This window comes from Pongo pygmaeus, chromosome 8 (assembly GCF_028885625.2).
Source record: "Pongo pygmaeus isolate AG05252 chromosome 8, NHGRI_mPonPyg2-v2.0_pri, whole genome shotgun sequence".
Classification (NCBI taxonomy): Eukaryota; Metazoa; Chordata; class Mammalia; order Primates; family Hominidae; genus Pongo; species Pongo pygmaeus.
The window spans coordinates 121,471,024-121,492,542 of record NC_072381.2 but is presented as its reverse complement, the minus strand read 5'-3'; the positions used below and the strand labels follow the sequence as shown (position 1 = coordinate 121,492,542).

At 46.6% G+C, this 21,519-nt stretch overlaps 1 protein-coding gene across 7 annotated transcripts in view; it reads left to right on the top strand.

Annotated features, from left to right (window-relative positions):
- Window positions 1-21,519, top strand: part of GFRA1 (GDNF family receptor alpha 1) — a 209,759-nt gene that overhangs the window by 157,845 nt on the left and 30,395 nt on the right. For all 7 annotated transcript variants that reach the window (XM_063670307.1, XM_063670306.1, XM_063670304.1 and 4 more), the window contains one exon: window positions 19,355-19,464. In XM_063670307.1, coding sequence (XP_063526377.1) covers window positions 19,355-19,464 — 110 coding nt within the window. The remainder of the gene's footprint in view (window positions 1-19,354; window positions 19,465-21,519) is intronic.

The window sequence follows — 21,519 nt, the reverse complement described above, 5'->3', positions numbered from 1 at the left end:
CAATCTCAAAAAAGAAAAAGAAAAGAGAGAGAGGGCATACAGTGCTGGTGAAAGGTGTGATGGATGCAAGACCTCTGGATCTTTACCAGACGTGAAGAAGAGGAGGTGGGCGGGGGTACTGAAAGGGGGTCTATGGGTCCCTGGACTTCAGACCACCTTGTTCAACTGCAGGTGGCTCAGGGAGACCTCAGCTGATCGCCTCTACTGTTCTGTGCAGCTTGTCTCTCTTCAAAGAGGACCCTTCTGCTCTGTCCACCTGCCACCTCCTGCTAGCACTCGTGAAGTTCACAGGCATACTACACCAGCTGCAGGCCCCTCAAGCCCAGGCCCGAACTAACCCAACTGGATAAATTTCATGATCTTTTTTTTCTTTTCTAATTCCCAGGGAAGGGGGTGTTTCCGTTTCCTACAGCTCTGTTTTCAAAGGTGTTTCATCCACGGAGCAACAAATCGGGTGCAAAAGAATGGGGAGAAGGAAGACGTCAATAGCCTGTGACCCAGAGCGGTCTCATCTTTGCGTGGGGAAATCTGTCCCCTTAGTTACAGGCTGGCTGTATTTAAGGAGAGGAGCATGTCCTGTGTTTAATTAGCATTCAGTGACTTAAGGAGGGCTCCCTGGAGGGCAGGGCAGGGCTGGGCTGGGCTGGGCTGGGCTGGGCTGGGCTGGGCTGGGCTGGGAAGTGTGACATCAGAGCACCTCCTCCCGTGCATGGGCTTATCTCACCCCAGGAACCTGTCTCTGGGAACCTGCCAGGACCCTCTTCCATGCTGCTAGGAGGGTCCTCTGGCAGTCACCTCTTCCCTCGGCCTCCCCACCTCCCAGGCCATTGTGGGCCTGGGTCTCACAGCCAGGCTTAGAATCCTGTTCCACCCAGGGAGACTCCACACTCCCCCACACCCATCCCAGGCATTACCCCAAGTGAGGATCCTGCAGTCACATTGGCATTTACATTTCTACAGGGCATTTCCAACTCAGTGAATGGGAAATTGCTCGTCATTTCCAAAGGCAATTAATTATGCAGAAAATTTTGCATCCAAGAAAAACAAGAATTTAAAAGAACCATCAATGTGAAAAAGTACCATATCATGCTGGAGTCTTGGGATTATTTTCCCTTCCCCAGTAGTTGTCAGTATAAGCGTTTGCGAGTTAGGCAGACCTGGGCTTGCATTATGGTTTTGTTAGTTCTATGACACCAGCCGCTGGAGGCCTCAGTTTCCCCATCCATAAATGGAGATAATGATTCCATCTTCACAGGGCTGCAGTGAGGACCACATGAGATATTTTTGTGCAAGTACATCAGCATGTGCCTGCCATCTAACCCAGAAAATTCTCAATAAATATGTCCTTCTTTCTCTTTCACTTTTCCAACCAGTTTTTTTTCAGGGAGGACAAAGCTTAAGATTCTAAATGTGATACCCCCGAGAACAGACAGAGATCTTTGAAGTAGAACTTGTGAGCTGGTGTGGAGGTATGTGCTTGTAGTCTCAGCTGCTCAGGAGGCTGAGAGGTGGGAGGATCACTTGTGTCCAGGAGTTCAAGTCCAGCCTGGACTACACAGCAAGACCCTGTCTCTAAAAAAATAAAAATTAAAGTAGGTTTTATGAGGGGGCAGATTCCCATTACTCTACACTTCTCTGCACCCACAGCACTAAACGTCATGTGGAAATGCCACATGGCTAAGCTTGATAATCATCCTCTTTCAGCCTTTGTACCATTAGGGAAAACGGAGGGGCGGAGGCGGAGGCAGACAGAGTCTAGAGGTGTTTGGAGCGTGTGTCATCTCAAGAACATTTCTGTCCAGAATATACAATTATTGGCACACAAAGATACACAGTAAGATGTGAGCGGAGCTGGCCCTGAGACTGCTGGGCACAGAGTGGGGAGATTCACTATTGTCTGGACTGAATAGGCAGTGGGAGCCCTCTGGCAGCCTCGTGGCCACGTGCTTCTTCTGTGACCTGGAGTAACTGAATCAGGGGCTCTCAGAGGTGCTTGTGTCTGAGTCAGTGATGTGAGGGATCCAGCAAAGGGCAGCCACTGACTCAGTGAGACTGAATCCGTAGCCCCCTCCCTCTGGATGTTTCCATGTTGTGAATCACCCCATCTTCCCTTTAGGAAGCAAAGCCACAACCGGGGGCAGAGTGGCTGGTCATATAGGATTCAGGAGCTCAGAATGCGCAGAGCTGGGGACATGGTTGTAGGAACGAGTGGATGGTGGTAACGGTGGTGCGGGTGATGACGAGGCGAGCAACACGTACTTGACATTTACTTTGTGCCAGGCCCTGGGCTGAGTTCTTTGCAGCAACCTTGGAAGTGGGAGCTGTCATTATACTCCCTGTCACTGGATGAGGAGGTGAGATCTTGAACAACTTCCACATCACCCAAGTGGTGCCGCTGGAACCAAAGGCAATTAATTATGCAGCACGTGCAGCCCCTCTGCTGTCCCACTCCACAGTCAAGGAACCCAGAGGGTCTGTGGGGCTGCGGAGCTCATGTTGCCGAATGCCACACTGCCCATTTCTGTACACAATGTGCCTGTCTTGTAAACCACCCACAGAACTTCCAGAGACAACCAGGGAGAGTGGAATTGGATACCGGCAGTGACTTTACTTTTTACTTCTTATTTATTTTAAAACAAAAATTTTAAAGTAAGGGACCTTTGGATCTTGTCAAGATAGGGCTTAAGTGCTCCTTGGCAAACATAGTTCATTTATCATTAAAACCGCGGGTTTCAAACTTTTTGGTTTCTGGACTCCTTTACACTCTTAGAAAATTGCTGAGGATCTCAACGGGCTTTTGTTTATGTGGGCTAAATCTATAGATACTTACCACACTGGATTGAAGGTGAAAAGAGGTTTACATATTTATTACTTCATTTAAAAATAACATGAAGCAGCTCATTACACGTTACCATAAATAACAGAACATACTTTTATTAACAATCACTGTATTTTCAAAAAAAAAAAAAAAAATTAGGGAGAAGTGTGGCATTGTTTTTACATTTTTACAAATGTAGCATCTGGCTGGAAGGTGGCTGGGAGAGAGAGAGAGAGAGAGAGAGAGAGAGAGAGAGAAAGGTCATTAAGGTCTTAGTATGACTAGAAAAATAGTTGTGGTCTCACTGACCCCCTACGAGTTTCCCTGAGACTGCCAGGATCCCTAGACCTCGCTTTGAGAACTGCTGTGCTAGATGGACCAGAGTAATCTTGGGCTGGAAGACTTGTGTGTGCACCAGCGCTCCTGAGGTCTCCTTGAACCAAGACAGTCTGGGGTGTGCGCCTGCCTTGCGCCCCGCTCGTTTAGCCACAGTGGGTCAGGATGCTGAGGCTGTGGGATGTCTGCCCCAGCCAAGCGCTGGAGCCCCTCCAGGTGGAAATGGGTTGAGTAGAGAACCTTGGAGCATCTACCGTCAGCTGTGCAGTTGCTCCGGGGCTGCCTGGCAGGCTGGAGCACTGAGCCCAGCTTGGTTTCTTGCTCTGAGAGATGCCCTCCTGACAGCTCCTTTGTAGATGGTTCCTCTCTTTTCTAGCATGCCAAAGGATTTCACCGTCATATTCAGCTCGGTCAGGCAGAACTCTGGGCTGCTGTGTAAAAACCCTTTGTATCCAGAAGGGTTCAGTGGAGCCTGTCTCTTACCAAGTAGGGGCTTGGGGAGAGTACCACAGGTCAACCTCTGGTGCTTAGAATGCTGGCTGGTGCCTTGATGTGAGCCATCTCAGGGGCAGCCCCCCTCTGCTCTTTCTGATACGTAATCATTTGCCAAAGGGAGAACTAAATGATGACAATGACAGTGTCCCTGGGCTAACCCTTAGAATCGGAAAAGCCGGCAAGCTGGAAGTTTCAGGTGCTGGGAAGCACCCAGCAGTCGGAATTCCTATTGGAGAGTTAGCTGGCTTCATCTAACAGCTTAGAGAGGGAATGCCACCTCTCCAAGAATGTTCACTCCAACAAAGGAGCTTGACACTGTCCCAGGAAACCTTTCAGTGGAAATAAGGCACAATCGAATGGAGAAACAGCTCTTTCACACTCAAAAATTCAAGCTGAAACATGTTTAGCTACAAACACAGTATTATGGCTTGAGAACATTTGCTTTTTTCCTATTGGACCGGCTGGTGTTTTGTCATTGCTGGAGACTGGTTTGTTCACTGATTCAGTAGGACCAGACTTCCAGGTGCTCTGTAGGGCCCCGAGGGCCAGAGATGAGGGAGGCACCTGTGTCCACAAGAGTGCACATGCAGAGACAGTCACCGGTGCTGTGCCAGCCCAGCCTCGTGGGGAAGGGTGGGCTCAGGGACTTCTCAGAGGCGCCTTTGCTTTGGGGCCATGGATCTCCAGCTTTTGCCTATGTTGGGATTTATTTTCTATTCATGAGGTCTAGGGTGAGGCCTGAGAATTTGCATTTCTAAAGCATTCCCAGTGCTGCTGCTGCTGGTCTGGGCTCACCATTCCCTGCTGCCCTAGAGAATGTTGGCCAGGTGATCTAGGCTGATGGCTTCACACTGCTCTCAACTGGGTCTGCAAAGCTGAAAATGAGGAGTAGGCACCAGATGGGAGTAGGCTTAGGAGAGGACACAGGAGAGGGAGCCCCTGCTGTGGCTGGGTGTGGGCTGGCAACCCAGGTCAGATATGGGGCACAGAGGGTGCATCGCAGCCCAGGAAGTCATAGCTGTGGGCAGGGACAACACATGGAAAGCATCCATGCTGCATTAAGGTTGGGCTTTATTTGGAAGGCTGTGGGGACCACTGGAAGGGCTCTATTGCCTGCTGATAGTTCTTCAGACACAAAGGATACTGAGACAAGCTGATGGTATCTCTATTTAGTCACTGCCTGGGCTGGCCCCGCTGCAGTTGGGACCTTGCCCTCACTGCACATGAAGAAGTAGACAGTCTTTTGTCTCTAAGTTTACCTTGGCCTCAGATTGGAATCCGTTTGGCTGGGTTATACCTGAAAATGCAAAGCAAAACAGAGGGTTTTAAGGTAATTAAATCCTCCTCCTAAAATGGCCTTTGGAGCAGTCTTTGGCCTGGGCTATTCGAATAAAGAAGCTGCCATGTTTGCTCCACTCTTCTTATCACCTTTTGCATGTAGAAGCACCCTTGGTTGTCAGGAGGGAACGTGGGATGGACAGGGTCTATCCTCAGTACCTGCAGTAGAGCTAGGATGCAGATGACTCAAGCAAACACACATGTGTGTTCAAGATGCAAAAGTGCTGTGGTTCTATGAACCAAGGTTGCTATGAACCCTTGCCTGTACAAGTACAGGGTACCTCCCACCCCTCAGTCCACAGATGGGTCTTAGACAAGGGCAGGTGGTGGATGCAGGTGGTAGGAGGTTAGATTCCGTATCCTAAAGGGACTGCACCTCCTCCTTCTTTGTTCCTGTCCCACCACGGCCACCACCTTTTACACAGCATCTTACATTGTGGGTGCTTAGTGATCATGGTAATTGAACGTTTGGTTGCCTTTTGAACCCTGGGCCAGGCATGTGCTAGGTGCCAGGCTACAAAGCTGAAGATGAACAACCTCTGTCCTGGGTTCCTGCATGCTGAGGCATTTTATGAGTCTATCCTGGAAGCCTTGGGCTGAGGACTCTCTCTAGGTGGCTCCCCAGTATTCCCAGGCTTAGAGAAAGCCAGAAGGGGTGTGTTCTGGTGTATAAGAGATGCCAACAAATACTGCCTGTGCATGGGATTTTATTACCAACCCATGAAGGAGAGTGTCCTCTCCTACTGGTGGACAGGAACCCTGATGTCAGACTAAACCCCAGCTGCCCTGCAGGCATGTTTCTTCTCTCTGCATCTCAGTCTCCCTGAATATAAAACACAGACACTACCAGCACCTCCTCCACAGGCAGTGGTGAGGATTAAAACCCGTAGCCCAGTGCCTGGCACAGAGTTTAATGCTCAGTGAAATCCCTTGTCATCATGGGCAGCAGAGGGTACTGATCTCAGGTGCACCCAGAACTTAGCTGAAGTCTCATCCCCCTGCCAGGTCAGCTTCCCAAGCTGAGGATTCCAAAGTCTGCCTGATTCCTCTGCACTTGACCCCTCTTGGGAAGGAGGTGACACCTGCTGCATCCCTGCCTCTCAGGGCTGTGGTTGGAGAGAGGCAGCGGGCACAGGGAGCACCTTGAGTGTGGCAACAGCAATATTCACAGCTAGCACTTCACTGAGCACTGAACTCTGTGCCAGACACTGGGATACGCGCTCTCATCCTCACCCCTGCCTTTGGAGGAGATACTGGTAGTGTCTGTGTTTTATATGGGGGGAGACTGAGATGCAGAGAGACCAGACACCCCTGCAGGGCAGTTGAGATTTGGCCTGACATTGGCGCTCGTGCCCACCAGCTCTGGGAAGGTTCTGTACATATGTCTACTCTTCCAGGGCAGGTCCCCGCGACGGTCGTCCCGGCCAGGCCAGCCCCTACTGGGTCACTCTGTCTCCAGCCTCAGGAGTGGTCCCTGTGGTGAAGGAAGGCTGCTTGGGGATGCGGGTTTCTCCCCGTGGGCCCGGGGAACCCTACTTCTCAGTGTATGGGGAAGACTTTTGTGTCCTCACTTCTTGACTTCTGGGTGCCCTCTGGGGGAACACAGCCCGGGGAAGGGGTACCCAGAGAGGCAAGGCCTAGGTCCAGATGATTTCCCCTCCTAGCTGTGTCGCAGGACTGCATTTGAGCCCTACTGAACAGTAGCAACAGATTTTTTTTTAATGTTTTTAAACTGCAAGTGCTATTAACGATAAAGAATGCCCACTAATTCTGTCATTCTTTTATTGGGCCTAGTAAAGATCACATATCCACCTAAATCAGATTTGGGTTTCTGCAGCACACAATTCACATTAAAATGGCAGCCAAAGTCCAAGAACTAAAATGAAAAGAGGGAACATTAACTCTTTTTCAGTGCTGTGCGGGTGCGTATGAGCTCAAGAAGCTGCGGCTTCTTTCCAAAACCTGGCTCTGACTCTTGCCTGCTCCATGACTTTGGGCTGGTCATGGACCTCTCTGGGACCTTGTGTCCTCAACTGTAAAATAAGGCAAACCTGGCTAGTACGGTTACTGAACAAAAATGACACAGGTTTTTAAAGCACTGGGCACAGTGACAGGTTCTATGTCAATGTAGTTGGAGCGTTTAGAGTTGGGCTGCTGTTGCTCCTCATCTGCACCTGTTAATGTTGCTGAACCTTCAGCACCAAGTGTCCATGATGAGTGTTGATCTGTAGGTGATTGAAGCCTTACTCTATGGCAGTCGGATTCGTTCATTCACTAACTCATTCATTCAACAGCTATTTAAAGAATATCTGCTCTGTGCGAGGCATAATTCTAGGTGCTCTCCTTCTCTGCCTGGTGTAGGCAAGACCATTAGCAATGTGAAGATATAGAATAGAAAGTGATGGAGATGAGGTGTGGGCAGCAAGGCTGAAGCTGGCATCCTGCTCGGGGCGCAGAGCCAGTGAGGGGACTTGGTGGGAGGGCTCTGGGAGACCTTTGAGATCACTGTGAATGGGTCAAAATAAGCCTTGGGTTCACTCGGCTGGAAGGAGATGTGGAGGGGTCAGTTTATTAGAAAATAGCTTATGTGGACCCTGGAAATCAGCTTCTTTGCCCTAAAGAAATAAAAAAAGGAGAAATGTTAAATGCAGCACCAAGAGCTTTAGGTAAAATGTAGAAAATGGGGTTGGGGCTGAGGTGCTGTTGACAAGAGGATGCTAAGTGTGAGAATGGGTTACTAATAGGTGTTACGGAATTTCCTCAAAAGCGGAAATTGTCATCTGGTGACAATGGAGTGATTTATTCATTTGACGTCTAATGCCACAATTCCCTGTCTCCTGAGCAATAGTGATATTCTCAATGCCCTATCTAGGAAGGAAGATATTAGGAACTAGTTGTTTGCTAAGCTCAAAGTCTCTGTTGACCTTAAAACAACTTGCCTGAAAGAAAAATGACTAGTGTATATTTACTATTGAATATAATTTTCCTTAGGAAGTCTGCAAGCCTATTAAAGATTAATAGGGAACCTCATTTTCATGTGTTTCTGTTTAAAGTGAACTTGTGCAAGTGTAGGTTGTTAGCCATTCAGAAATCCATTCGCCCCAGCTTCCCCACCCCTTCCCAGGGCTCTCAGAAACTAGGCTCCTTTAATGAGTGGAAGGTAAATTAATATTCCAAGGAGTGGAACTTGGGGCTTATGTACACAGAGATATTTAGCTCTTGTCTTTTGGGGACTGGAGAAAGTGGGGGGGTTTCACAAATTATTAAAGTCAAGAGAACCCATGCCATTTTAATTTTGCATATTCTGGGAACCTCCAAAGAAGCAAAGTTTGACTGAAGAAAACCAGGTAGCATTAGGGATAATTTCTATAATTTACCTGTGTTTTTTCCTAAGCTCATTAGAGTTCAGTTCCTCTGACTATAAACATCAAGATGCTGTGATACCTACCTCAACACTTCTTTCTGAGGGTACAGACAGCACCTTCTTAAATGAACACAGGCTTGATGCTTCAATTGCCAGACCAGTAGAGGGTCCACAGGTAGTGGCCTGTAGACCTGTTTAGGGAGTATGATTTCATTGGTCTATAAAAAAGGGTAACACTTTGCGCTACTTGAGGATGTTTGAAGACTCACAGGAGACATCTCTCTTTGGTCTTAATCGTGGGAATAAAGCTGATATTCATCATGACTTTCCTGAACACATGCAGACCTTAAAAAAGTGGATCAATGTCCTTAGGACAAAGCATTTCATATGCCATGTTATTTGATGAATTCTAAGGGAATTCATCCAGCATTGTCATCTCTCCCTAGGATTTCATAAGGTCCCAGGGTCAGTGTGGACCCCCTGGGCTGGTCCAGAGAAGAAGAGAAGACACCAGCTGTGATGAGGTACTGTTCATCTAGGAATCAGGAATAGATGTCAACAGATGCTAAGGTGCCAGGTACATTTAACCCTACCAGGAACATTTTGAGGGACTTATTATCATTCAGCCTGAGTATATTAGGTGTGTTAGGCCATTCTTGCATTGCTATAAAGAGATAACCTGAGGCTGGGTAATTTATAAAGAAAAGGGGTTTAATTGGCTCATGGTTCTACAGGCTGTGCAGGAAGCATGGTGCTGGCATTTGCTCAGCTTCTGCAGAGGCCTCAGGAACCTTATAATCATGGCAGTAGGCAAAGCGAGTGCCAGCGTCTCACATGGCAAGAGCCAGAGCAAGAGAGGGAGAGTGGAGGAAGAGGTGCCACACACTTTTAAATAACTGACCTCCCAAGAAAACTATCACAAGGACAGCACCAAGCCATGAGGGATCTGTCCCTGTGTCCCAGACACCTCCCACGAGGCCCCACCTCCAACACTGGGAGTTCCATCTCAACATGAGATTTGGAGGGGATGTCCAAACTATATCAAGTGGTGAAAGATGGAAGACAGGAAAGAGATTAATTCCTTTGAGAGTCCGAAAGTATTCCTCATGCGGACATGTCACATGATCAGAGCAGAAGCAAGAGAAAGTGGAGCGAGGTGCCACACACTTGTAAAGGATCAGATCTCACACAAGAACCTACTCGCTACCCAAGAGGATGGTGCTAAACCATTCATGAGAAGTCTGCCCCCAGGATCCAATCACCTCCCACCAGGCCCCACCTCCAACACTGGGGATCACGTTTCAGCATGAGATTTGGGTGGGGACACACATCCAAACTATATCACTAGGCTTCAGAGAAGCTAAGATACTTGCCCAGAATGTCATGGCTAGTAAGCTATTGAGCTGAAATTTAAGTCCTAGTACATCTTCAAGTTCTGAATGAAAACCCCCTACTGTTTACTGCTTTTTAGTAGTCTTTTAGTTTTCTATTGGTGCTGTTAACAAATTACCACAAACTTCAAACAACACACATTTATTCTCTTACTGATCTCTAGGGTCAGAAGTCTGACTCGGGTCTCACTGGGCTGAAATCAAGGTGTCAGCAGGGCTGAGTTCTTTCTGGAGGCTGCAGGGGAGAATCCATTTCTTTGCCTTTCCCCACGCAGGCTCGTGGCCCCTTCCTCCATTTTCAGCACCAGCAAGGGCCAGTGGAGTCTCACATGACATCACGATGACACCCTCACCTGCCTCCCTCTTCTACTTTTAAAGACTCTTGTGATTCTACTGGTCCTCCTGGGAAAATCCAGGATACTCTCCCTACCTCAAGATCCATGACCATAATTATATCTGCAAAGTCCATTTTGCCATGAACAGTAGTGGTCTCAGGTTTCAGGAATTCAGGTCCAGATGCCTTTGAGAGCCTACCCAAAGGTAGGCATTCTGCCTGCCACAAGCAGTTTTTCTTCTGAGCATCTATCTTGTTTTTAATTTGGGGGATATCATGAGCTAGTTGTGGAACTAGTTATGAATATCTTAACCCCCTTCCCAGTGGTTGCTGGAAATCTCCGAACCAAATATGTAGTTTTCATCCAGCCAGGGACATGTGTACATTTTGTACTAGCTGAACCACTGCCTCTATCTTTTCTTTCTGTGGCCCCCAATTCTCTCACTCATTTTTATATTTATTCTGCCACATCACAGTTACGTCTGAATGCACTTCAAAATTCCTTCTGAAGATAGGGTGTGTGTAAATAATTAAATGAAGCCATGGTTGGTGACCTTTGCTGCCCAGGGTTCCTGAGCAGTTGACATGGAGCCTCTTAGAGTTCCAGAATAAATACCAGGCAACTTCAGGCATTTACTTCCGAAGGTGGAGGTGCTGCCGAATTCTGCATGAAGCAAGCTCACACTGTGTTGGTCTAGAGTTTTAAGGTGTGGTTCTGCTAGTGAAAGATTCATTGAACATCTAGATTTCCATTTTTTCTTGTGGCCAAAAGCCACAAAACTGATTTCTAAAGTTTGCCTGCAGAAATATAAAAGACGTATTGGATAAGGTTTACTCTCAAAGAGTTTTAACGTATTTGTCACCTGCAGTTATCCCACTGAATATCTGAGAGCTTTATGATCCTTTCATCATCCAGAAAACTTTCCATTTCTTTTCTTCTTCAATTTCTTCCCTTAAAAATAAGTACTACCAAAGCTAAATCTAGGTTTTCTGCATGAATGGACGTAACATAGTATGGGTAATATAAAACAATTTTATTTGACTTCGTGGTGCAGCACAGGGTTGTTTGAGATCTTTCTGTGCTCCCATTACTACTTAGAGTTTTCTTGTACCATGACCATCAGTTTGCACATTGGGAGAAATAGGTGGAGGGCATTGGGTTCCTGGCCAAAGGGCAGTTCAGGGACATCTAATCTGAGGCTGCTGAAAGCCCCTTCCAAGTCGGAATGGATTTTCTTGCCAACTACCATGACTTGCTTTTCAAATTTGCCAAGTAGAGAGTACCTGTCAAGCCCTGTCAACTGTGCTCTGTCGATGTTGACTGATGGCTGTCAATGTTCATGCAAGGTGGCTTTGGGAGGGATGCCAAAATTGATCAGATGCCAACCTAGACTTCCCTCAGGGGGCTACTGTAGTTTGATGCAATCAGAAAGGCTAAGGAAGCATTACCTCTGTGCCCTGCAGCCTGCTTTTGCTGAACCCTCAACCTGCAGAGATACCCAAGGCAGGATGCAGGGACTGAAATAATGGGGGATTCCATCTGCATCGCCGGAACGCCATTCTCAGCCCATGAAGCTTTGCCAGAGCCCCTGTGAGTCAGGCTCAGAGTGCAGTGACAGCAGCCTCCATAGCCTATGTGCTGGGCAAACCACAAGGAGAACCCTCGCAGCCAAGAGCTGCCAAGGAGCCAGAGGAGCAACAGTGATCGGGGAAGCCCCATGTATCAGGATGAGGCTGAGCAGAGATTTGAGGGGAGCAGGAAATGATCTGTACTTGGCCACAGGGGCCTTTCTGTCCCAGGAAACAAAGGCATTAGGAAAGGCTTGAAGGCTGCTTGGACCTTATGGTATTGTTTCTCACCAACATGTGGCTGCTATCTTGCTAAACTGCCATATGCACGTCAGTTGGCGAGGCTTTAATAATCCCACTACTAGTGGGAACCTGTGTTAAGGTGCTGATGAACGCAAGATGCACAGAGCTTTGCGCATCTGCACCTGGGGCATGTGGACCTCCCCAGACCCTTTGCGTCTCCACACTCAGTCCTAGGCGGGGAGAGAATCGCAGCTCAGCTCCTCAGCTCCCCAGCTCCGCAGCCTACTCCTAGGCAAATACTAGGCCTTTGCTCCGGGGAGCCAGATGCACAGCACAGACAGCAATAGCAACACAAAATAACACCCCCTGCAAAATGTATTTAATGCAGGCCCTGGTTTCCTGAAGGATGCTTTCCAGATGTGTGTTACAGCAGACTGCGGGAGAATAGGGGCTAAGGTAATTTTCTAAAAACAGAAAGAGGAAAAATCTGTTTTGTGTCACTATACCAGACAATTACCTTTCCAATGTTTTAGCCTTTTCATTCCTGGTCTAATATTAGCAGCATGTTTTTCTAATTGTTTTTATTCTGCAAATGGTATTAGCAGTTTTAACAAACTTACTGATATTTAGTCCTTTTAAAAATATATCCTTTTGCTCTAAGTCCCTGGGAAAAAGTAGCTTTTCTTAAAGTGCCTTTATTTTATGAGTTCATGTAATGGAGAGGCTTTAAGTAACACCACAGATTCCTCGCTTCAGACTTCTCAAATTTGTTTTGGTCAAAGTTGATGCCTTTAGTTACATAAATGTAGCCTGTTGAAAGTATGTAATATAAGGGCCAGCAAAAGATAGACTAAGACACAGTGTATGTTTCTCTTTATTGAGCTTTTTGTGTGTTTTTGCAGCAAAGGCTGAACATTAGAATGAACCAGGAATTGGGGAGAACATATGAAGGGATAGAAGTAAAAATTTTGGGGGCAACTGGTGTATTCTGGGTTCTGGGTGAGGAGCTTTATATAATTGTCATTTAAGTCTCACAGCAGACATTTAAAGTGACTGTACATAGTAGCTGATATGGCACCATAGCACTGGTGCCATTTTCCAGGTAAGGAAACTGAGACTTGGAGAAGTTGAATAATTTGCTAAGATGTGAGAAGCTGCGTGAAAAGTGGAGCTGGGATTAGACACAAGATTGTGTCATTCCCAAGCCTGTGCATCTTCTTATCTATCATACTTTCTTTCCTCAAACTGACCCACTGAGAAAGCTTTCAGAAACTAAATGGTTTGAAGTGAAAGCCAAGACTTTGAAGCCCTAATGTCCACGCTGGGTTTAGAGAAAAATGCCAGTGACTTATACAAGTAGATTGATAAGGGGATCCTGTCCCAAAGTTCTGGGTTTCTCCTGAGTGGTCGATATGGTCTGGCTGTGTCCCCACCCAAATCTGATCTTGAATTGTAGCTTCCATAATTCCCATGTGTTGTGGGAAGGACCCAGTGGGAAATAATTGAATCATGGGGGCAGTTTCCCCCATACTCTTCTCATGATAGTGAATAAGTCTCACGAGATCTGATGGTTTTATAAGGGGAAACCCCCTTTGCTTGGTTCTCGTTCTTCTCTTTCCTGCCACCATGTAAGATGTGGCTTTCACCTTCTGCCATGATTGTGAGACCTCCGCAGCCATGTGGAACTGTGAATGCATTAAACCTCTTTTTCTTCATAAATTATCCAGTCTCAGGTATGTCTTTTTCAGCAGCATAAAAACGGACTAATACAGTGGTCAAGCCCTGCAGTGCTGTGCAGTCCCTGGTGGGGTACAACAGACTCCTTTATAAAGTGGGGCCTAATTCACTGATAGACTCAGTACCCTCTTGTCCCATCTGCATCCTCTGGCGCCTGCTGTGCTCTTGCAATACATTCAAAGTACCCGTCACGTCTCTAAGGCCAGTGGAACGTTAGGAAGAACAACGTAGTCAATGGTGGCAGGGGAAAGCAGGCATACACTTGATGACTCTAATAAAATCCCAGAGAAATTAAAGTCAGCCCCCACACTTTTACCCTCCAGAGCCATTATGGGCGGTTGGCAGTTCCTGTTCCTGCGAATGCCATCTGTGGCCACCTGCCCTGTGACTCTGAGCAAGGCTTAATCTCTTGGGCCCTCAGCTGTCTTGTATGTGAGACAAGGGATCCACTAGAAAAATCTTGTTCTCAAGACTTGAAGAAAACCAAGTCCCTTGACACTGAAATCATAACTGTAGGATGGACTATGGGTAAGAATAATAATGCTATGAAAACGAGTGGGTTTTCCACCCCTCTACGTTGCTTTGAGCATCCCATACACTGTATTTCTGAGGTGGAAGGGAAATCTAGGAGCTTAAACATGAAGCAACACACTCAGGAACTTTGGTTCATGAGTCGGAGCCTGGATCCCATTCAACATCTTACAATTCTCAGCCCAAGGCTCAATTCCACCAACCACATGGCTTATGTCCAAGTATGGGATTTGTTCTGGAAGAATATTTAAAGGATTATGGTCATCCAGGATGAGTTAAATTGGGCATCACTGGTATGTTTTTACCTGTTTTCCATCATACTACTTTCCTAAAACTGTTGCAGAGAAAGTAGGTAAATAATTTTCTCCCCACTGTCAGAAGACCACCTGGTGTTTGAGACAATTCTCCTAGATATTATTATTATTATAATTTTTCTATTTCCAGTTAGCGGCATACTTCCTTTAATATGATGCTTTCTGCATAAACCATGGTTTCTGCAGATTTCCTAAGGCCATCTTGGTATTTTGCCTGCCTTTTCCTCTTCTTTAAGGGTGGGGGATTTTCTCTTACTGACAGCAATATATTTCTACATTAGTACCTATTCATTTCCTTTTCATTTTCTCGGAGAAAAACAATCAGAGCTCATCATTGCTGTCGTCATGGAGATTTCATGTCTCCAGAAGAAATCCAGTTGAGGAGTTTCTTTGTTAATGCCATACTGGACATTCAAGCTTTCTTGTTTGTATCCCAGCAGCCCAGGGCAGGGAAGCCATTGACATTGATTATAGTGTGATTCATAACCCAGGGTGGGCAGGGGGAAGTGTGTGCAAAAGGAGCTGTCCTGGGGCACTGGAGCTGTGCATACAGTAGGTGCTCAGGCAGCAGTTGGTGACTGAACAGAAGCAGCAGCCAGAGCTCTAACATGTCAGCATCTTGGCTGTCCACAGCATCATGAACTCAACACAGCCACCGCCAGCCTCATTATCTTCCTGGTAAAGCTGTCCTCCCCCATCTTTCCCACAAGGGCCCCACTGTCTGCTGAGCTGTCCTCGTCTCAATTCTGTTCTCACCCCTCCAGTCCAAAGTTTTGACTTTCATTCTATTGATATCCACATTTCTGGGCACCCTCCTTTCTTTCTCCTCTTCCGGCCCTCAGTTCTTTGCTCTGGTTCATGGCCGCGGTCTCCTAGGGAACCATCCCTTCCCCTCCTGGCAAGTTTCTTGCTCTTCCCATTGCTGCTGGAACAGTGAGGGCACAGAGTAGGTCTGAAGCATATCTTTGCCGAACAATGGTGAGATCGAAGAGTCTTCCTAATATGCAAATCTGATCATGTTACTTCTCAGTTTAAAATCCTTCAGTGGCTTCCACTGCTTTCAAGATAAAAACCTAAACCCTTGGATCATTCAAAGGCTTTCAAGACCTCATCAGCATATTTTCCCATCACTACCCATTTGGATCTTGTGGCCTGGGCATCCTGAGTGCGTGACCAGTGATGTTCTGGGCGATGCACCTGTTAAGTGCAGCGGTTGAGAATGATCTCCGGCTCTGGCATCAGATTGAACGTGGCCATGTTCTAGCTCCATCACAGAGCTCTGCAACCTACAGGGAGTTGCTTAAAGGCTCCGTGCCTCAGTTTCCTCATCTGTAAAATGGGATTGATTGGAAGTATCACCTAATAAGGTTGTTGTGAGGATCCAATGTATGAATACATGTTAAGTCATTAAATGAGTACCTGGCATGTACAAATACTTCGTAGTTGTTATGCAGGTCTTACTGTGAGTGTGATTACTTTATACTTTGCTGCTTCCTTCTGTCTGGAATACCCTGCTCTACCTTTACCTAACCAATTCTACCCATCCTTTAAGTCTCAGTCCCAATATCACAGCCTCTTGGAAACCAGCTTCTGCAGCTGTGTAATAGTAAAACCTTAAGTGGTAGAGTCAGAATGTCTGACTTTAAATCCTCATTCTGCTACTGACTCTTTTATCCTAGTCTAACCTCACTAAGCTTTGGTTTCCTTGTCTACAGAATTAGGATAATAAAATAACAATAACAATTATTTTGCTGTCATACAAAGTAAAAGTTTGTAAAGATATACCTAACATGTACTGAATACTTCATTCATGCTAGGTATTGTTTTTGTTAGCAGCCATTCATTCTTACCTTTAATCAAGAACAAATCACTGTATTATAATAATCTTTTTACTTGTTTTTCTTGGCACCTAGATTGCGGGTTATATAAGTTCAAGGACAGGGTCTTTTTCATCATTATATCATGGCACTTGACACATCAGTCAGTGGGATGGACAGGAATCCAGCTGTTGTGTCAATACATGTGACCATTTGCATGCATAATTTAGGAGATGTTAGAGGATGGTGATGGTAGGAGAAGGAGATGTAGGGAAGGAAGGATGTTTTAGTGGGATGGGGGAGTGGAGCTGTTTTCTTTCTTTGGAAAGTACTGAAGACTGGAGGTTAATTGCTATTGCCCCATTTCATTTGGCACAAGGGTGACTGGGGATGGGAGAGGAAGCCTGTCCCAGAAGGGCTGGGACTCAACTGGAGACATGATGCATGCTTTATCAGTGGGATTTACTAAGATCATACTGGTTCTTAAATAGAGTCATGCCAGTAAATATTTAACAACCAGTGCTCCAAGAACAACACAAAGCCCTGATTTATAGTGTTTGCTGGTTACCGTGGTGTAAATCCCCCCACCATGGCCACTTTCAAACTACCACTGCAATGTTATTAACCAACCTGCAAAATTCCTGAAATTGTACCAATTTACCAGTGATGAGCTGGCCCCAGCATAGCGCTGTATAAACTTCTTACTTCAGTGTTTCCATCCGTAACATGTGAATCCTATAATGTGAGCATCCTGTCTCCAAGTATAGCTGCCAGGGGGAGGTGGTCAAATGTGATAAAACGTGGAAATGTTAGTGTTTTAACAGTGCCGCGTGCGCTCACCCTTACGTCGAAACTCTCTTCCCATCCACTGGCTGTGTGTCATAGGGCCAGGATATGTGCCGATGATCTCTCAAAAAGCAGCCTGTCCAGAGTTCTGCTCAGAGCAGTATATTTTGTTTTATCCTCCCAATTGGGGCTATGCTTTCTACAGCAGACTGACTCAATTAGCCTTTCATTCCAGAGTCCAATTGTGAGTCAATTCCGAGGTTGTTAAGCAAAATGAGTCTGGTGGCATTAGTCTCTCACTGAAGGACAGTAATCCTCCTCACAGTGTTGTTCAGTTAATAGTCTGCTGGAGAGACTGTGAGAAACAGGAGATGTGGAGAGGGAGCGACCTTTTGTCTGTCTCTGGGGGACAGGCTGGGAGCGTGGGGCTGCCAGGTCAGAGAGCTGTTCAGCAGCCAGGTTGTGTGCAAGACCGGAGCCCCAGCTGCCTGAACTTGCAATTGGCCTTTGCAAAGTTAGAAACCCAGTGTCACTAGATCATTAACTTTCATGACCAGGAAAATTCTTTTGAAATTAACACTCAATCCAAGCTGGATGCCATTGGAGCCAGTTGAGTAAGCCCGAGCCATCTTTAGGGATTTCCTCTGAAAAATAAATCCTTTAGCCAGGCTACAGAAAATAGGCAGGTTTTATGTCTTTCAGTGTGTTCAATTAAAAGTCAGGAAACACCAGCGACGCACGGACCGTGGTTGCCACTCAGGTGCTTACACATGCGCACACCCCCGCCACATTCGGAGGATTTTGCCAAAGCACTTAGCTTCGGCACATGGCCCTGTTTGGGGAGACTTATACAGGAGCTCTCTGAGGAGTGTCAGGTGCTGTGCAAAGGAAATAAAGCAGATCTCCAGCATCTGCACCAGGCATTCACTGCAATGGAGTCAGGCCCCCAGAAAATAGCACACAAGATGGGATCAGATAGAGAAGCCTGGGCAAGCCTTGTTTACAAGGGTTCAAGGAGAGAACCCCACACGAACATGCCTTTGCAGTGTACCGCAGACTTGGATAATTCCATCAGGTCTTTGAATGCCCTTTCTAGTTAAAATTGCAGGAAAGGGATGCATAACGCGCTTCCTTAGAAACCTTTGTGATTTCCACACATCCTACCCGTCTTGGTTCCACCAAACCAAGCTCGTTTATATCATAAAGTGTGCCAAGAAAATACAGTCTCTTAGGTGGAAAGAAGTAAAACAGCTCTGGGTATGTCGACAGCCAATTCTGGGGTGAGCTAATTTAGACAGAAGAAAACTGAGACAGCCTCCCATTGTCTCCCATAATTGCCAGATAATTTAAATTCTTGTGAGGTCCATTGTGTTCTTCCATAGAAACAGAGCAGTTGTCTGCCGAGATGACCTCAGAGGTGGCCCAGCTCTCATTCAGGATTTCTCCAACAATATCCTCTTCAGATGGAAAAACAGCCAGTCGGCCACACAGAGCCCTCTTCTCCGCAGACCAGCGTGTCTGTGGCTTCTGACCCCTTCTGGGCTGCTGCATCTTCACTGCCACCCAGGGCTTCTGGGTGGACTGCGCCGGCCCCTGGAGAGATTCCAACATGCAGGCAGCTGTCGCATCTTGCAGCAGCCTCTCCAGGCACAGCCTTGACCACAGGCCCACCCGCCTAGAGCAAGCCTCTCTGTCCCTCTTGCCTTCCCCTTCTGTTCCCCAAAGGCAGGCTCCTCCTCAGTGCCACTTGGCTGGAATAAATCACTACCCCTGGGCTGGCGGATGAGAGGTGACTTACAAGACAGAAACACACATTCTTAAAGCCAGTAGGAATTACAGGAGCAGATGGGCTGTAGGATCCTATTTTGATGCCAGGGACACGTTTCTGTATAAAGTAAATATTTTCCCAGTGTGGATCTCCGGTGAGTGTGTGGAGAAGCATATTTCCTAAAGATGCAAATAAGTCTAGTCAGAAATAAATATTGAATGGAAACTTCAAAGCCTCTAAATTCTTCCAGTTATAGGCCCTAAAGTCCTCTCTCTGAATAAACAGAGACACACAGGTGGGCGAGGGCTGGGGAAAGGGACATGAGGGGGTTGAATGAGAAAGGATGCCAACAGTTTCTTAGCTCACGTTTTCTACGTATTTTGTGTGTATGTGTGTGTGTGCGTGTGCAGAAAAAGGCATATCAACAAAGGAATAAAGAAAACATGTCTGTCCGGAGGCTTAGGATGTTTTAAAGCACTTTTTCCACCCCCCACCCCTTTTTTCCTATTGTAGATCTCGCCTTGCGGATTTTTTTACCAACTGCCAGCCAGAGTCAAGGTCTGTCAGCAGCTGTCTAAAGGAAAACTACGCTGACTGCCTCCTCGCCTACTCGGGGCTTATTGGTAAGATCCGGGAGAAGCAGGATGGGAGAAGAGTGTGGTTTGCAAATACCTGCGTTCTTTCCATTGCACCTTGCTGATGTCTGCAGAAGTGAAAATCTCACAGTAACCTCTGGGCTGGGGTTTGGATGTTAAATCCTTGAGGGCAGAGGCAGGAAGCGGGGATTATTAAGGAGTGGGGAGGCTGCAAGTGTGCAGACAGGCAAGGCGTCTCAGTTGGGAAGCTGACCACGCAGGACAAAAGCAGAGAGAAAAAATGTTTGGTTATGGAAGAAGAAAGCAAGTCAAACAAAGTTAATTGAATTAGGGAACTTTGGAGAAAGGGAAGTCATTCAGGCTGGGGAAATCAAAAAGGCTGCTTCCCAGAAATGGCCCTTTGGAAATAAAAACCCTAAATACAGGGGCCCTGCTTGCTGTTAATGTTCTTGGTAATTCAACTCCCAGTGTGCAGTGGGTGATTTAGGCTAAATTTTTTTTCCTGAAAACAGACATAGCAGAAACCGTATTTTCTGTCTTTCAAGACCCAAGGCTTTAAAAGAACCATGTTCTCAGCATTCTGAGCAGTGTGATTACACATGACTGCTGTGAGAGTCAGAAGGGAAGCAAACTTGGACCCCTGGATACCAGGGGCTGTCAGGGGGAAAGGCAGGTGTCCCAGGTACCGGGGAAAGGCAGGTGTCCCAGGTACCCGGGACAGCAGCAGCCTTGGTGGCAGGGCTCATCTCAACTGGCATTTGAGAAGAAACACGCAGTGAATGCTGTGGAAGGGTGAGGAAAATTACAGTTGTCAGAAGCACAATGGCTCAGCCAGGGTGTGTGTTCCTGCCGGCTGTCTGTGTCAGGGTCACACACGTCACCACGAGGAAGAACCTCCCCCAGAATGACAGCACAGACTACACTCTTTGTTACCAGAGCATCTTCAGCAGGCGGCTTTGGGAAAATCAATAACGGTACTTAACGCAGGGATGGACAGGTTCCTGGTACATTCTTTACTCCCAACTTTTTGGAAGGATACCTGCCCTGCTGTGGGTAATAGCTTTCCCTGGATCCCCAAGTATTTTCTATTTTTATTGACTGGGCCAATGAGTGTACCTTCCTTAAGCCAATACTCCAAACTTGCATTCACTCTCTCCTTTTCCCGAGTAAGTTAATCTCTACTAGGGATTACGTATCAACTATGGAATTGCAGAAATAACAAAAGTAGTCAAGGCATTCTCATTGTAAAAAGTGTTTTAAAAATACAGAGAAGCCCACAGAAGAAAATGTTGAGTATCTCCAACTCAACTCTAGCTGCATCTGCTAACAGTGTCTACATCTTATGGATGTGAGATGTAATAGGTGGTCAGTAATCCACAGAATGTATTTGGTTCATAAACAGAAAAGCAGTTTTTTCCCAAGCTCCTCTAAGTCAATGGATGTAGTCCCTGTTAACACTTCAGTCAGTGCCCTTCCCAGGTGGACCTGCTCAACCTCTTTAGGAGGGGCCAAGGCCAGGTATTGCCAGCATTTCCGTGAAGTTATTCCTAGGCTTTGCAAACCCTTAAACCCTTACGCACCTAAGGATGATGAATGGAGGGCCCAATGGCAGAGGCAATGCATTGCGTAGACCAAAATGTCTCTCCCTGTTGGGTCTGGATCTCCTCTCCAACTTCTTTCTGGACAAGGCTTATTCCTACTTCTTCCATATATGCCAGGGGCCCACCGTGGCACCAGGCATATCCAATGGCCTTAACCTCCTCCCCTAGTGTTTAGGGTGCCTGTTCCTTTCTCAACCAAAGTTAGGAGTTCCCTCTATGCAGTAGGTTAAAATGTTCATCCCAAGGAATAATGCAATGTTATTTAGTTCAAGTCAGTAAAGAATATAGGGCAAAGACAGTATGCCCTTGACTCAGAGAAGTTTAGAACAAAATTATTTTTCTGTTTGCGATCCAAATACACCCTACGGACTACTGACCACCTATTACTTCTTACATCTAGAAAATATATAAAAAGAAAAGCCTTCTTGTCATCAGCGGGCATTGCCCGGTGTCAGCCACCCAGGAGAAGACATTTGGTTTG